We start from the raw sequence: 15,939 nt of genomic DNA, 5'->3' as shown, positions 1-15,939 counted from the left end.
ATGATGTTCACATTTACGCGTTCCACTCTATAGTATTCTTGCAAAATATGTGGCTGCAAGGAAATAAAAGGAAAACGAAGTGAATTCACTCCTGTATAATGATTGCTTGGCAGAAGCACGGCACCGTTTTCTTCTTGGATGTATAGCGAACATGCATTCCTTTCTTTTTTGGTTCGCGGTTTACATCCGGAACGAGGACCTATTGTTTTGCGTTCGCATATTATTGACCTGAGGAATAATATGGATTTATGTGGTTGCGAAAATAGACTTTGTGTTTGTGAGTGTGAAAAGGTGAGTGTGTGTCTGTGTGTGTGTGTGTGCGCGCGCGCGCTTTTCTGAACCAGGGACCCCACTTGACAAGTAAGTGCCATGTGTTTGCCTTTTCGTGTGACACGAGTGATACATTTATGTACCATTGCGTGGAATAGTGGTTTAAAAAATAATTGTTATTGCGTTTGCATTGTAATCTGATGGATTGAACGAGCGTTTTTAATGGAAAGGCCACGCGACCCTGGTGGAGTCTTTGTTTTGGGCAGGCTATTTTATGACTTCTCGACGACGGTCCTGTTGCGCTGAATTTGATATGCTTTTCTGAAGCGGTGTGCTTTGTTCTTATCGTGTGGTTCAAGCCTTAGCTCCAATTCTATCAGTAGAAGTGAATTGGAGTGTTTTGTTTGTTCGTTAGTATGTGTCTGTCACGCTCATAGCTGTGTTCAAGCTTAGTTTTCTTGGCAAAAATTCAGACTTTATCTCATTAAGCTGTCCGAGAAGAAGTGACTTTCCCTTCTTGCTTTACGCAGGGATAACGCAACTGCGCATGTAGCGTTATGCAAGAATTATCAGATAGCAGAAATGGGTGTCTTTGTCTCAGTTTATTAGCATGTGCCTCGTTTCTTTTTTCCTGTGCGAACAAAAGTGCGTGTAATTTTTCGCTACACTTTTTTTATTTCTCTACTTTTACGCAGAAGAAAGCCGTTTGAATAGTGTTCTATGAGTGGAAGTGGGGTTATTTGTTAGATTTCGTTGCGTGTGTGTGTGGTGTGTAATTGCTCAGCAGTGGCTTGCAATTTCCACCCGTAAAAAATGCGGCATATATCGTATTGTGCTGCCCGAGTAGAAGTGATTTTCCCTGATCGCGTAAGGTAATTTGTGTATACCTTTGTCTTGTGCTTTCTTTACGCAGGGACAACGCAGCTGTGTGTATCGCATTATGCAATAATTTTCTGATAGCAGAAGTGAGTGCCTTTTTCTCAGTCTATTAAAGTGCTCTGCTGTTTCTTGCAGTTACAGCTATTGGAGCGCCAAGTGCATGTAATTTTTCACGGCTCTTTCTTCTTTCACTGCTTTTACTCAGAATATAGCTGAGGGGAAACTGTTATGTTGTGAAAAGAGGAAGACTTGACAAAGCGGGGAGAAGAAGAGGAGGTAAAAGAAACAAAGTGTTCGATAATTCTGAAGAGAATAAAGTTAGTAACTACGTCGTCTGGTCGGAGCTCGCCCTTACAAGATACAACATATTTGGCGCAGTCGACCTATAATGAACCTACAACCTCCGCCACCGTTTCTGGCTGTACCTGGTAAGCCACTTATTCCCTGGCCGGAATGGCATCTACTATTCGATACGTACTTGGAGGCCTCTGGAGGAACGCGTTTCGGAGACGCCAGGAAGACAGCCGTCCTGCTGAATTGCCTAGGGGTAGAAGGGCAGCGGATCTTCCGTTCTCTACCCGAGGTGGTTCGCCCGTATGCTCTACCAGAAACTTCAACGTCTGAAGGCTCAACTTCGAGTCACAGTTCCTACGCCACAGCGGTGAGCAAGTTGACCAGCTACTTCACACCGACAGTTAACAAAACAGTCGAACGCTACAAATTTCGGCAAAGAAGCCAGCTTCCTGGTGAAAATATTGAAGAGTACGTAACAGCATTACGTACTTTAGCGTCTACATGCAGATTCAACGATCTCACAGAAGAAATGATATGTGATCAACTAGTTGAGAAAGTTGCGGCAAAGCAAGTTCGTGATCGCCTACTGTTGGAACCTGACCTTACGCTCAATACCGCTATCACTATAGCGTGTCAAGTAGAACAAGCTATGCGAGAATCTCGCATCCTTTCAGCCACCTTGCCTGACCAGATTGAAGTAGCAGCGATTAGCAAGCAAAGACATGTGAAGAAAGTTAAAAACGCTAAGCATACATGTTACAGATGTGGTTCTACTAATCATCTAGCGAATGATCCCCTATGTCCGGCAAAGGACAAACTCTGCAAAAAGTGCAACAAGAAGGGACACTTCGCGTCCGTCTGCAAGAGCGCCCGTCCTACCAAAGAAGTTAAGAACATAGCGGAAGCACAAGTTCTCACAACGGGTCCGACAGAGCCTATATACTGCGAGATCCGAGTGGAGGGCACTCCTATACGTCTCCTAGTTGACACGGGCTCGTCGGTATCCATCATTCCGAACTCATTATTTCAGGCCAATTTCAAGCACATAGCATTACGCAACAGTTTGACGCAACTCACTGACTATTCTCGAAAACCCATACCAGTACTGGGAGTCTTCACTGCGAAGGTTGCTTTTGGTGAAAGAGAAACGACAGGACACTTCCACGTTGTGAGACAAGGATCAGCAGTTCTGGGCCTCGATTTACTACAAGCGTTAGACATTTCTCTCGAAATTGCAACTCGAGAATGTCACCAAGTACAAGCTATGAATGCAGATACTGTACCTCAGCACGCTCTCAAATTCCCGGCCCTATTTTCAAGCAGACTGGGAATGGTAATAGGGTTTGTGCACAAGATCAAAGTAAAGCCCTCAGTCACTCCCGTGCAACAGAAGCTTCGTCGTTTACCTATTGCAATTAGGCACAAAGTGTCAACGGAATTGCAAAGGCTAGAAGAAGCGGGTGTCATTGAAAGGATTGACGCCTCTGAATGGGTATCTCCGGTAGTGGTCGCTTGGCGCAAAACTGGAGAGATTCGCCTATGTGTGGACCTCCGCCGTCCGAATGAAGCCGTCGTCATCGATTCCCATCCACTCCCTCACCCGGAAGAAATTTTTCATCAACTTTCTGGAGCAAGGGTCTTCTCCAAATTGGACCTCTCCTCCGCTTATCACCAGCTGCCCTTAGCAGAAGAGAGTAGAAACCTCACAGCATTTATAACCCACGAAGGTTTGTTTCGCTATACACGTGTGTGCTTTGGTCTCTCTTCAGCAGCTGCGGCCTTCCAGAAGATGATGATGTGCGTACTCAAGGACTGTGCAGGCACGCTGAACTATTTAGATGATGTTCTCGTTTTTGGGACAACACAGGAGCAGCACGACCGAAATCTGGACCAAGTATTGTCAAGACTGATGAGCTGCGGACTAACGCTGAACCTGAAGAAGTGCGTATTCTCAGTCCAGTCAATCAAGTTTCTGGGACATACAGTCTCTGACAAGGGTATTCACCCAGACGAAGACACGATGCAGGCCATCATGGATGCACCCCACCCTACAAACGTGACAGCATTGAGGTCCTTCTTGGGTCTCGCTTCGTATTATCTCAAGTTTGTGCCACATTTCGCAACACTCACTGAACCTTTACGATCCCTACTTCGAAAAGATTCAACATTTGTCTGGTTAACAGAGCAGCAAGAATCGTTTGACAAGTTGAAGCACTTGATCAAGAACTGCACCACGTTAGCTATATTTGACCCCAGACTTCCAACGGTTGTCACTACGGACGCTTCGGATTACGGTTTGGGAGCCGTACTCGAACAGGAACACCCGGATGGACTATACACTGTGGCATTTGCTTCGCGAACACTTTCCGAGACCGAAAGGAGGTACTCGGTTGGCGAAAAAGAAGCCCTAGCTTGCTTGTATGCATGCGAAAAGTGGCATACCCTACTTCTTGGAAAACGGTTTACACTCCGTACAGACCACCAAGCTCTAACCACTCTTCTATCGAGTCAGGGTTACGGTCGTCAACCGATGCGTATCGCCCGATGGGCTGCCCGACTTCTACGATATGACTATCAAATCATCTACAGAAAAGGCAGCAAAAATGAGGTCGCTGACGCGCTCTCTCGTCTACCCATAGCTCACAAGGACGGTCGGAACAACGAAGACAGCGACATGGTTATGATATGCACAATAGAGCAAGGTCTTCACCCCATTACATGGGAAGAGCTCAAGAAAGAAACAGCAGAAGACCAAGTTCTCTCTACTGTGTACAAGTTCGTAGGCTCAACGTGGCCGTCATCAACCAAGAGTAATCCCTCACTGCATTGCTTCTTCAAAGTCGCAGAAAGTTTGTCTGTTATACAGGGAGTCGTCATGCGTGGTGACACAGTAGTCCCTCCGTCTACGCTGAGACGACGTATTGTTGATATAGCTCACCAATCACACCCAGGAATCGTCCGTACCAAACAGAGGATCCGACAGGTGTATTGGTGGCCTAAAATGGACCTGGATGTCGAGGAGTACGTTAAAACGTGTCACACCTGTCTTCGGAACGACAAAACCGCAACTCCACATCCTGCTCCATTACAACCTGTACCTTTTCCTTCGGCTCCTTGGAAACAGCTTGCGGTAGACATTGTCGGACCGTTCGGGACTCTCCCATCGCAGAACAGATTTGCAATTACAGCAGTGGATTTTTACAGCAAATGGCCCGAAGTAGCCTTCGCCTCACGGGTCACAACCGATGTCATCATCAACTTCCTTCTGACGCTTTTCAGCCGTGAAGGCTACCCGCAAGTTATTGTAACGGACCACGGTCCACAGTTCGAGTCACGTAACTTTAAATGCTTCTTAAGTGAACGAGGCATCATGCACCGCAAATCGTCCGTGTATCATCCACAGTCGAACGGTCAAGTGGAACGTTTTAACCGTTGCCTAAAAGATTATCTACAGACTATCGCAATTTCTCACGCTCCTTTGGAATCAACAATTCAGGAGTTTCTCGCAATCTATCGGAGCACCCCTCATGCGGCGACGAAAGTGTCACCAGCAGAATTGTTGCATGGCCGAAAGCTACGCACAAAATTAGACATCGTTGGGTTTCCTAACATGGACAACGAGTTCTCCGAAGAAGTCCAGAACTTACGTCGCAGGGTAGCAACCTACCAGGCTCGCGAGAAAAAGAATGCGGACCAGCACAGGAACCCTAAAGAGCCCACTTTCCGTGTAGGGGACAGAATCCGAGTCAAGTTACCATGGCATCGCCCGAAAGGACATTCATCTTACAGTGAGCCCTTAACTATAATGGCACCTGTCAACAGAAGTACATTTCGCACTAGCGATGGTCGCACTTGGAACGCATGCAGGCTGTCTCCAGCGGCAACCTGAACTTAACTTTGGTTTGAAACATGAACTGTGGTTTGAACTTTTTCTCTGGGGAAGGGGAAATGTTATGTTGTGAAAAGAGGAAGACGTGACAAAGCGGGGAGAAGAAGAGGAGGTAAAAGAAACAAAGTGTTCGATAATTCTGAAGAGAATAAAGTTAGTAACTACGTCGTCTGGTCGGAGCTCGCCCTTACAAGATACAACAGAAACAGTCAGCATCCAGGTAGAGCAGAAGAAAGCCGCTTGGCATAGCTGAGTTCATTAAAAAATTGAATTTCTTTGTTGTTTGTTTTTTGTTAGATGTTGTTGAGTGTCAGTATTCACTTTGCTCGATATGTTGATGGAGTAAGCTGTCTGCACTTATAGGTATTTTGTGCAGAAATGCTAGTATCTGAGTGTGGAGTAGAAATTCCTATAAAACATGTCTCCTTGTGCATTCCTGAGCTACTCTCTGTGTGTGCGTGCTTTTATTCTTGATTTGTGACGTCATCATGGCATGTCTGAACTTGTTTAGCAGTGTCGCATTTTTACCCACCGCTAGTATCTTTTGTTGTTGACGTCTTGTGTTAGCTGCGTAGCGATGTGTGGTGACTGCTATTATTCCTGAGGTCTTAAGCCTTTTCCCTGCTCGCTTAAAGGAATTTGTGTGCCCTTGTCCTGTGCTTTCTTTATACGCACGGCAATGCGGCTGTGTATGTAGCATTATGCAAGAATTATCTGATGGCAGAAATGGGTGTCTTTTCTTAGTTTATCAGCGCATGCTTCGGTTTTTGAAGTCATTGCAATTCAAGCACAAGTGCGCACAAATTTTTGTTGCCCTTTCTCTTTTTCACCGATTTTACGCAGAAGAAAGTCGCATGGTACAGCTGAATTCGTGAGAAGAGGGTTTGTATGTTTTTGTTTGTTAGATGTAATTAGGAGCACGGTGTGTTGAGGAAGTCAGCTGTTATAGGTATTTGTGCAGAAATGCTTGCATCTGAGCGCAGGACAGAAATTCCTAGCACACCACCCTAAGTGTAAATTAATTATTTTGGTTGTGAGACTGCTTCACTGCATGACAAGGCTGAAATGGGAAGAGGGAAAAAATTGGAGCACTTGATTAATAGTGATCCAGGTAACATTGCAATTAGAGTTTCCATAGAAAGTAGAATTTTAAGGCTCCTAAATTATAGTTGAGCGTAGTACGGACTTTTTGTGATAGTCTTTCTAAACTGCAATGCAATAATCATTAATATAGTAGGAATGCAATCATGTTCCCGTAACGGCGTTCTGTCTAGTCCTCTGTCGAGCGCGAATGGAACTTTGGCCCCAGGCTTTCGCGCCTTTTTGCTCGCGGGTGCAGCCTCAGACAACGAGTATATGAGCATAGAAAGGGTCATGTATTACATAAGCCTGGTGATGATGTTGAGTGGTCTCACTTATTATTTTAAAGAGCAGTGGTAGTTTACTGGTGCTGTGATTCTAATGACCATGATGAGCCTTTGAGGTGAAAATCGCTAATATGCACGGTGCTTTTTTGTTGAATTTTAATGTAAGAATCAATATCATTAGGAGTAGGACAAAGGAAATAATCTGGCGATTCAATAAGTAATAGGAGTTTTTGTCTTTGCCGCTGTCTTCTTCAGACAGGATGTGATGACATCACGCAGTGTTTCAGGTGTCTGTAGCAATGCATATGCCGTTACTGAAAAAAAGTATAGCAATAGAAAAATGAAGGATGGTGTGGATTGTCCTGGATAGATTTATGATGAGCACTGTTTTTGAATAAGAGGAGTGTGTGTGTTTAGAAATAGTTTGATGCTCGTTTTCTGTTTTGTTCAAGTGTTTCTCTTCGCTTTTTCCCCCTTTTTGTCTGGCAAACATGCGCTGACATGCCCTGACTGTTCTGTCATGCTTTCCTTCTGCATGTAGTTCTGTATTTTTTTTCTTTTTGACAAGAAACATTCTTGGCTTGACGACAGTGCTGCCTTGAATGGGAGTAGTTCTAGAACGATTCTTAATAATTTTGCGATTCATTTAGTTCAGACAGTAACCGCAAGGGGGACAGGTGCATGGCTTTATCCAGGAGGAACAAAGCGTCATTATTCAGTTATCTTTCTGGCTCTCATATGGGATGGACATGTCTCGATTAGCTCGTTGTATGTAGCCATTGATGGTGTTACTTGTTAGAATATTTTTTTTTTCCTGTATTCGTAAGTCTCATTTAGTAAGACTTTGGGAATGAAATGCTTAATTCCTACAATCAGCTTTCATGCATGGTGTTTTTCTGCAATAGTTTCCTATGCAATTGTTATAGTAGAATAAAGGAAATAATCTTGGGATAGTGATTCAATAAATAACAGGTCCCCTGTCTAGAGCAGTGTTTCCCAAAGTGTGGTCCGCGGACCACTGGGGGTCCGCGAGAGTGTCCGTGGGGGTCCGCGACCGACTCTCACATTTCAGTGAGGATTTTCGTCCCCACAAACATGCGCTCGTACATGCTGCCCGATTTCCAAACACCCAGAACTTCCAAAATTGCTACAAGCATGCTTCAACGGCTAGCTTCTAATTTCTGACAGAAAAATCCCGCAATGCACGTTTGTCCGCGTCATACACATACAAACAAGAAGAAGAAACCAGTCCGGAACCGTTTCTGAAGCTGTATCGAAAGCACACAGCAGCTGACGAGGTTGCTGGTGGTTATGCACTGGCTGTGACGGTGTGTGTGTGTGTGTGTGGGGGGGGTCCGTGAATTGGTTCTCATCGCTTCCAGGGGTCCGTCACCACCAAAAGTTTGGGAAACGCTGGTCTAGTGCATACGCGTCCTTGAGCCACGCAGGTGCATGCCTAGGTGATGACGTCTTACTGCGACTCTATTGTTTCAGGTGGACCTTGTCCACTCGGACATTAGTGGAAAAAAACAGTGTAGCCGTGAGACAATAGGATGACGTCATGAGCAATGAGAAAGGTCTGCAGAGGGTGCAAGGAATCACTTCTCTCTTGGGCACTGGCGGGTGTGGACGCGTTAATTCTGTTCCTAGGAATTGCGTTGGCCATTAGTGGAACAGCGTAGCTTCGGTGGGGTTCCGTTTGCCTCTGATGGGGTGCACACGTGTGGTTTGTCACTGGTGAATGGTGGATTTTGTGACGAGCGGATTTACAATGAAGGAATGCAGTGTACGTGTCCGATGATGGTGAGTGTCTTTTTCACTCTGTTCAAGTGTTTTTCTGTGTTTGCTTTCCTCTGTTGCCCAGCGCTCGTGCGATTTTTCCTGACGTGTCCTGACATGCCCCGACCTGCATGCTTTTCTTCCACATGTATTATTTTTCTTTTTTGACAAGAAAGATTCTTGTTGATCATTCTTGTCTTGACGATGACGCTAGTGCTGCCCTGAATGGGAATAGTGCTAAAACAATTCTTAATAATTTTGCGATTAAATTAGTTCAGAAAGTAACCGCGAGAGGGACAGATGCATGACTTTATAGAGGAGTAAAAAGCATTACGATTCAGTTCTGTGGCTCGCTTTCGGATAGAAAGGACATATCGTTCTGCTCTCCTGTGACTGCCGTTGTGGTGGGCTGAGTTGTTGTGTAACTAATTCTTTCGCGCGTGATAACTTTGTCCCCCTTCTTTACGATTTTCATGCCCGTGCATGTCGGGCGCTGGTTGCTGTTGTACCTGTAAGAGCATCCCCGCCATTTTCTATCTTTTTCTGCCTTGGGAATGAGAGTAGCGCTGGCGTGATTCTTCATAATTTTGCCATGAAATTATTCGAGAAAGTAACCGCTAGGGGGGCTGCTGATGCGTGACTTTATAGAGGAAAAAAAAGCATTACGATTAAGTTCTGTGCTTGCTGTCGGATGGAGCAGTCACATCGGTCTGTGCTCCCTGTGACTGCTGTTGTGGTGGGCTCATTTGTTGCATAACTAATTCTTTTTGTTGTTAGCTATTGATGGTTAGCATATTTACTCTTGCTTTCCCAGCCTCTGTATTACGAGTGTTTTTCTCCTCGCATGTCCAGAGCTTCCGCTAGGATGTCCGGAACTTGTGGTCGCAGCTGAAGATGCTTTCCAACCTGCCTCTGTGCTCTGTCGCCCAGCGATGGTCAGCGGCGGTTCCAGACCGCTTTCTTCAAGATGGCGTCGTTGATCTTCAACTAAACTCCTCCTCTCCACTCAATCTCGACCTGTTTTTTTTTCTTTTTTTATCAGCTCAAGTAGCCGGAAACTCACACAGTGGTCTGGACACGAGTTAGATGCTCCCCAATTAGTGTAATGACGCACTGAATGATCCTAATTACTGTGGGGATCCCAATTAACTGTAATTGCTAATTAAATCGAGTTTAGACCAAGTTGTGAGTTTCCGGATACTTGAGCTGATCCAATACTACTTAGGTTTATATTCTGCTAGCGTCTTTCATGTCTCCAGGGGTTCTTTACATGGTGTTCTTCTCTATTAGACGATGACATCTTGAAAATTTTATTCTGTTTTGCTGTTAATTGGCATAAACGCTGTCTCCCATTGAATTCGCATCCTGTAAGGCCGCTTCCCGCATAGCGGCTGAGCATAGTGGCGGAGTGCGCCGGGGGGGGGGGGTGACCGCGAATTTTGGGAATGCACGACGAAGGAGGTATCTTACGTATGAAAGGCCGTCTACAGTATGGGGGATTCCCAGAATCTCTGAAGCTCCCCATCGTGCTCCCTCCGGATCATCCATTTACAGCGCTTTTGGTGAAGAGCGCCCACATAAAACTTTTGCACGCAGGTATGCAAGAAACCTTGGCCCAAATAAGAATACTGGATCATCAGAAGTCGCCAGGTCATAAAAAGGATCTTACATCAGTGTCTTGTTTGTCGCCGAGCGAGAGCTCACGCCTGCACTGAGGCTACGGCACCTTCGCCACGTGATAGAATAACCCCGTCGCCACCGTTCGAAGTAACTGGGACGGACTGCGCAGGGCCGCTGTATTACAAATCAGGTATTAGAGCGGCTAAGAAGTGTTATATTCTAATCTTCACCTTGCTGTCACAAGGGCCATTCACTTGGAATTCACGAAATCTATGTCGGCCGCAGATTTCATGACAGCATTCAAGAGGTTCTGTTCGAGACGAGGACTTCCACGAACGATGTACTCCGACAACTTTCGTACCTTCAAACGTGCCAGCCGAGACCTCACTCTCCCCAGCTTGTCCCAGGACCCAGAAGTAGCCAGGCTTCTTGCGCTCAACCGGATCACTTGGAAATTTATTGCCGAACGTGCAGTCTGGTCCATTTACTTACATTTCGGAAGACCCAGACGATGTAGAAGTCCTCATCCCTGCTCACTTCCTTGTAGGGAAAAGGCTTAGAGATCTTCCTCCAGACAACATAACAACCGACAACACGTCAACTTCGGAAAGTCTACGAAGACGTTGGGTTTATTGAGAGCATGACCGCGCTATTTTGGAAGAAGTGGACCAAGGAGTACATATTAGTTTTACGGTCCGCCAATATATCGTCACCTATAGACCTTCAGACAGTGTGAAAGTTTGAAATATCGTCCTTGCCTCCAAGGAAAATTCTTCGCGAATATCGTGGCCTCTTGGACGAGTCAAGGAGGTACGCACCAGCCCTGACAAGAAGGTGCGCTCCTGCAAAATCAAGCTGTCCAATGGGAAGACGATAACAAGACCAATTCAGCTATTGTACAGACTGCAAGATGAAACTTCATAGTGTACTTTGTTTGCGGGGGGGGGGGGGGTGTTAAGGAAGAAGCATACAGGTTCATTCCGCGTGACCACGCATCAGCTACCCCGACAACATACCGTACTGTCATCCCCGGGATATCCTAAGAGCATCATGCATGGACGGGGGTGACATCCTTAGGAGGGTGAATCTGATCCTCAAATCATCCTTAACATGTCATTTTGGCACTAATATAGCGTCCCCACGGTATCCTCAGAGCATCCACAGACGCTATGTGAGGATAACTTTAGAACAGCCCCAGAGCACTCCTAGGACGAACCATTCTTTCTATTGTTATTTTATTTTTTATTTTTTTAAACATATTAAAAAACCCGCTCCGAAAGGTACTAGAATTCTGTTCCGAAGCGAAAACGGATACTAATTGTTGCTTGTTACGCGACCCTCCGTTAAATTCGACAGCCCCGCTCGCCTGCAACACAAAACGAATGGTGAGCTGTCCACGTTTCTTTCGATTACGCAAAGAAAAGTTACGCCATGCGAGAAATTGATTGAAGTATCAGCCCTGAATGATTGCAAAGTTACTGCTTTGTTTTGAGACATTCAGGTATAGGACTTTTGAAAGTCAAAAGCAGTGCGACAGAATCGCGCATTTCTGTCCTTTCCACGAGAAATGCTCCATGTATCTAGACAGTCATCTTTTTCGGAGGCAGGGAATTTTGCGCTGGACCACCCTTTGTTTCAGAAAAATGTCGATCCGGTCCAAGGATTGACCTAAAAACAAAACAAATGTGTTCAGGGAGTCTGGGCAGATAAACTAAACAATGTAATATTTCTCGTCCCTTTAGCTACCCACCCACAAGGACAGACACAGGACGTTCCTGAATGACTCTTCACGGACAGTCCCTGTGAGTCATTTTATCGGTTTGGCTAACCTTCTACGCCCTTTGGCCCTTCTACGATCGGAATACGCCCGGATTTACGACGAGGAAACCCGGGGCGGGGGGCGTCGTTGATATTTTGATGTGCCACGGGGCGGTAAAGTTTGGGAACCACTGCCGTAACCGTAACCGAACCAATATTCATTTCGGTTTCAGTCCCTGCTTGTAAGTCCAGGAACTGTTTGGAAGGAGAGCGCTCATTTAAAAAAGTTTGCCTGGGCCAATTACTTTTTGCGCTGTTCCAAACTGCCTCTCGAGGGTCAAGACCATTGATATATTTAGACCCGATTCCACGTCAAGAGATCCAACTGGTCAGGAGATCCGCCGAGTCAAGAGGTCCACAGGTCGGTTTCTTGAGGCTCGGTGGATCTCCTGACCAGTTGGATCTCTTGATCCGGTTGGATCTCTTGACTCATCTGAGTGTTCGCCATGCTTGGATCTTTTGACCCCCTGCATTAATTCTTGCATCCGCTATGCAGAAATTACTCGGATCTAAATACGAGGGAGTCGTTTTAACTAGAATACAAAGGAAGGTGGCAAATCAAGATCTTATTTTTATTGATTTAGTTACTTACTTTGTACAAATCCAATTCAAACCAGAAATGAAAAATACAATTAGGCCTCCGAGGGAAGAACTCCAACCGAAGTAATTTAGTTCAAATACAATTCCAGTTCTGCAAACGAGACTGGGCTCGCGCTCATGTATGAGAGCATGGCGTCCATCACCTGTACACTCTTAGCCCGGTTACTTCTAGTAAAGGTAAAAAAATTGCAATATTGTAACCTGCGCACTAGATGGGTACAGCGTTACCTCTGCCGAGGTTACCTCTCTAAAAGTAACCAGATGCATCGTGTATTTAGAAGTAACTCCGTTCCCGGGGCTTCGGGGCTGCACCCGCTCGTTCCTCGCCTCCGTGCATGCATGCAGCAAATTGCATGCAGGCACACACGAAACACGACACGGGTGACATACCAAAATACAATGACCTTGGGCTTTCCTGGGCACGTATTTTATTGTGAATATCAGGAAAACACAACCCAGCATTGGCAACGTAAGATAACGAAGATATCGTTTCTCAATGTGGTGGCATATGTATGTATACTATGTATAATGAACACAGCTCCAAAGGGGCTTTGATATGTTCACAGAATCGCGTGAAATATTGTGTTGTCAAATTGCAGGGGCGGCATGCATGCATACGGACCTTGTCCTCATTTTTGCTTGTTGCTGTGGGGACGGTGCCGCTTTCCTGACCATAAATATCTAAAATAGAATGGGTACTCCTTATTTATCATTCTCAAGTTGTTTGGGTACATCATTAATAGCAAAAGCAGACCTTAGTTACACTTGTGCAAGCACGAATAATGAATGCAAAAAATGTAGATACCTGATATGTTGGAAGACTCGGTGTTCGGTATCGTAGCGTCGTTTGCCGAAAACGGGGGATTTTCCAATTCACGAACTTCCATATTTTTACATGTAGTGGTAGTGATGAAACCAGCCGCAGTATGGAGTTCAGATTGAACTTCCTCAAAGCAAGGTGTAATGCAGCATAATTGTGAGGCCAGCGCTACATGCACATAAAAAGAAGAGAGTACTGAAATGTTAACTTCCAAAAACACAGATGGCAAACTATTTTGTGGATGGCAGGTCGTTATGTAAGAAAATAAATACAATGGAAAACGTTACAGTCATGTCCTGTTTCTTCCTGTGGCTGCAAGGTCACGTCCTGAACATGTCCTTCACCACCTGAGGGAAATCAGTCGGCATTAGTTTGCAGGCCCTTGACATATTAATTACCACCCGCTTCTCCACTGCCTGCCTCACTGGGATGGCGATTTAGGTTGCCTGGTAGATAAATTCATTTGAATGTAATTCAGTAGCAGATGTGGTCGATTTCTTATTTTTTAACAGTTTACTGACTAGTCGGTGTTATTGATTGATTAATTGTCTTGACTTTCTTCATTGGTATAATTCGCGAGATGCTATCTGGTGGTCAGTTGTACTAGCAAACCACTGATAACAACCAGTTAAGGGATCAATGTGGGCAACCATTCCGGTCAGTTAACCACGTCGACCAATCACAGTGGCTCAAGTCATACGGTGCAATCAGTCGACCCATTCACCACGAAGTCAGTGAAATTGACGAAGGCAATCATCCAGAAAATGACTGAGTCAACTCACCAACCAGCCAGTAAGACGACGAAATAACCTGCCATTGACAACACGACCCTGAACAAGTCAAAATCAAGCCGTATCAAGAAGTAAAGAAAATAGTAATTGCCCCCCCCCCCACACACACACCCACACACACGCACACACCTGGGCATAAAGAAACGCAGTCATAAAATTACTGTAGTGGTCAACCAGTTGCATTCCCAGAATTGCGGGACACCTACTCTTAAAGTTGGCTTAACCTGCGAGCTCGATGCCCTCCATTGAAGCTATACATTCCGCCTGCTTTCTGTAAAATATCCATTAGTACTGAGGGTTTGAAAAAAGTGTCCACATCTAGGCGTGACGGCAGAAGGTTCCTCGATTGTTCACAAGTGGATTGGTAGCTTGAGACCGTCACACTTTTTTTCCTGAGAGACTTATTTTCGCCGTGTTGGCTTCATGGCAGAATACGTTGGCGTGTCTTAATCCTTTAATTACGTCAAAACTAGGGCTTCCCCCAAAAGTGTCCACATTGGACATGAAAGACTGGCCTGTCTTGTGTGCTCTGCAACCTTATGCGCAGTTGCAGGAGGTCCTAATTTTTTTCCCACGACGAAAAAAGTACGCGATAGGCCTACGATGGCTTCCAGGGTATCTCTAACCAAATTCTTCGCGCTGTGTTGTTGCGCTGCTGGTCTCGTGGTATAGTGAGCGCGTTACGGATTTGCGTTCTTGGGTTCAATACTTGGTGTGGTACTTTTTTTTAATACACATATCATATAGTATTTTTTATTTCATTTCTTAGAATTCAGGTACACTTGCTCATAAAATTGGCTCTACCTGCCTGCAGATCACTACCGTAGGCGCGACGTAATTTAGTAGTTTCGATAAGATAGCACAGTATAGGATTAGTTCATGCCTGTCCCTGTAGAAGCAGAACGGCTGAACATTCGCCAATATGACTCTTTCATTAACTAGCTTAACTTGCGTAGTTGCAGCTCCTGTGTGTCGGCGACAGCCCAGCAGCTAGGGCATTGGTACAACATTGGTACTGATTGACGAACAGCAGGTCTGCGCAATAGCGATCTCTGGACGTCCCTGTCTACTCTTTTTTAATTGCAATAGAAAATATTCTCGAGTACATCGCTTATATTAATTTCCATTAAGGGTTACACTAAGGCAATAGCTGCCTTTGCATCATGAAATTATTCACAAATAGACCAATCTATCTACCGTGGCGTCGCTCATGATCATAGTCGGCGCCACCAATTATTGATATTAAGATCATGCCTTTCTCATGCGGACCAATCATTTCGCTTCACGAGCTTCTATAGCGCGATTTTTGATTTCGCAACGACATTCAACCAACAGAAAAGGCTTGATGCATATTTCAATTCTGAGCCACGCGTTGCGTTTTTTTTTTAACCTGAGCACGAGCTCTCGTGCGTGCCCCGCGTGCCCACAGTGTTATATCCGGGCAGATGACGTTAAAAGTTCTCTTTCATATCTCTCCTCCTCGTCCTTCCCCAAATTTTTCCTCCTCCCATATCCTCGTGCAAATCTGTCAAGTCGGCTTTCTTGCATGGTTGTCTGCTATCCCGCGAAGCCGGCTTTCTGTGTCGTGTCCCTGAATTCTGGTCATGCCTATTCATGAGGAACTCCATATCGCGCATCGTTTCATTAGTGAATCGACTAGGCTTTAGTTTTTTAGCAATTAGCCCATACACCAAAATCGATTAAGTCCGTCTGAAAAAAACGAAATGAAAAATATAACCCCACGATAAGACAACTAAATACTTCTCAGAACAATGTACTACGAAAAATCCAGTTTCTTTTCGTTGTCATTGC

The 15,939-nt window shown here is 45.2% G+C and overlaps 1 protein-coding gene across 1 annotated transcript; it reads left to right on the top strand.

Annotated features, from left to right (window-relative positions):
• Positions 1-1,537: 1,537 nt before the first annotated feature.
• LOC135398548 (uncharacterized protein K02A2.6-like) lies at positions 1,538-5,332 on the top strand. Its single transcript, XM_064629944.1, has one exon. The coding sequence runs from the start codon at positions 1,538-1,540 to the stop codon at positions 5,330-5,332; it is 3,795 nt and encodes a 1,264-aa protein (XP_064486014.1).
• Positions 5,333-15,939: the final 10,607 nt, after the last annotated feature.

Source organism: Ornithodoros turicata, chromosome 6 (genome assembly GCF_037126465.1).
Source record: "Ornithodoros turicata isolate Travis chromosome 6, ASM3712646v1, whole genome shotgun sequence".
Taxonomy (NCBI): Eukaryota; Metazoa; Arthropoda; class Arachnida; order Ixodida; family Argasidae; genus Ornithodoros; species Ornithodoros turicata.
The sequence above is the reverse complement of the archived record's forward strand: the minus strand, read 5'-3'. Positions and strand labels throughout refer to the sequence as shown.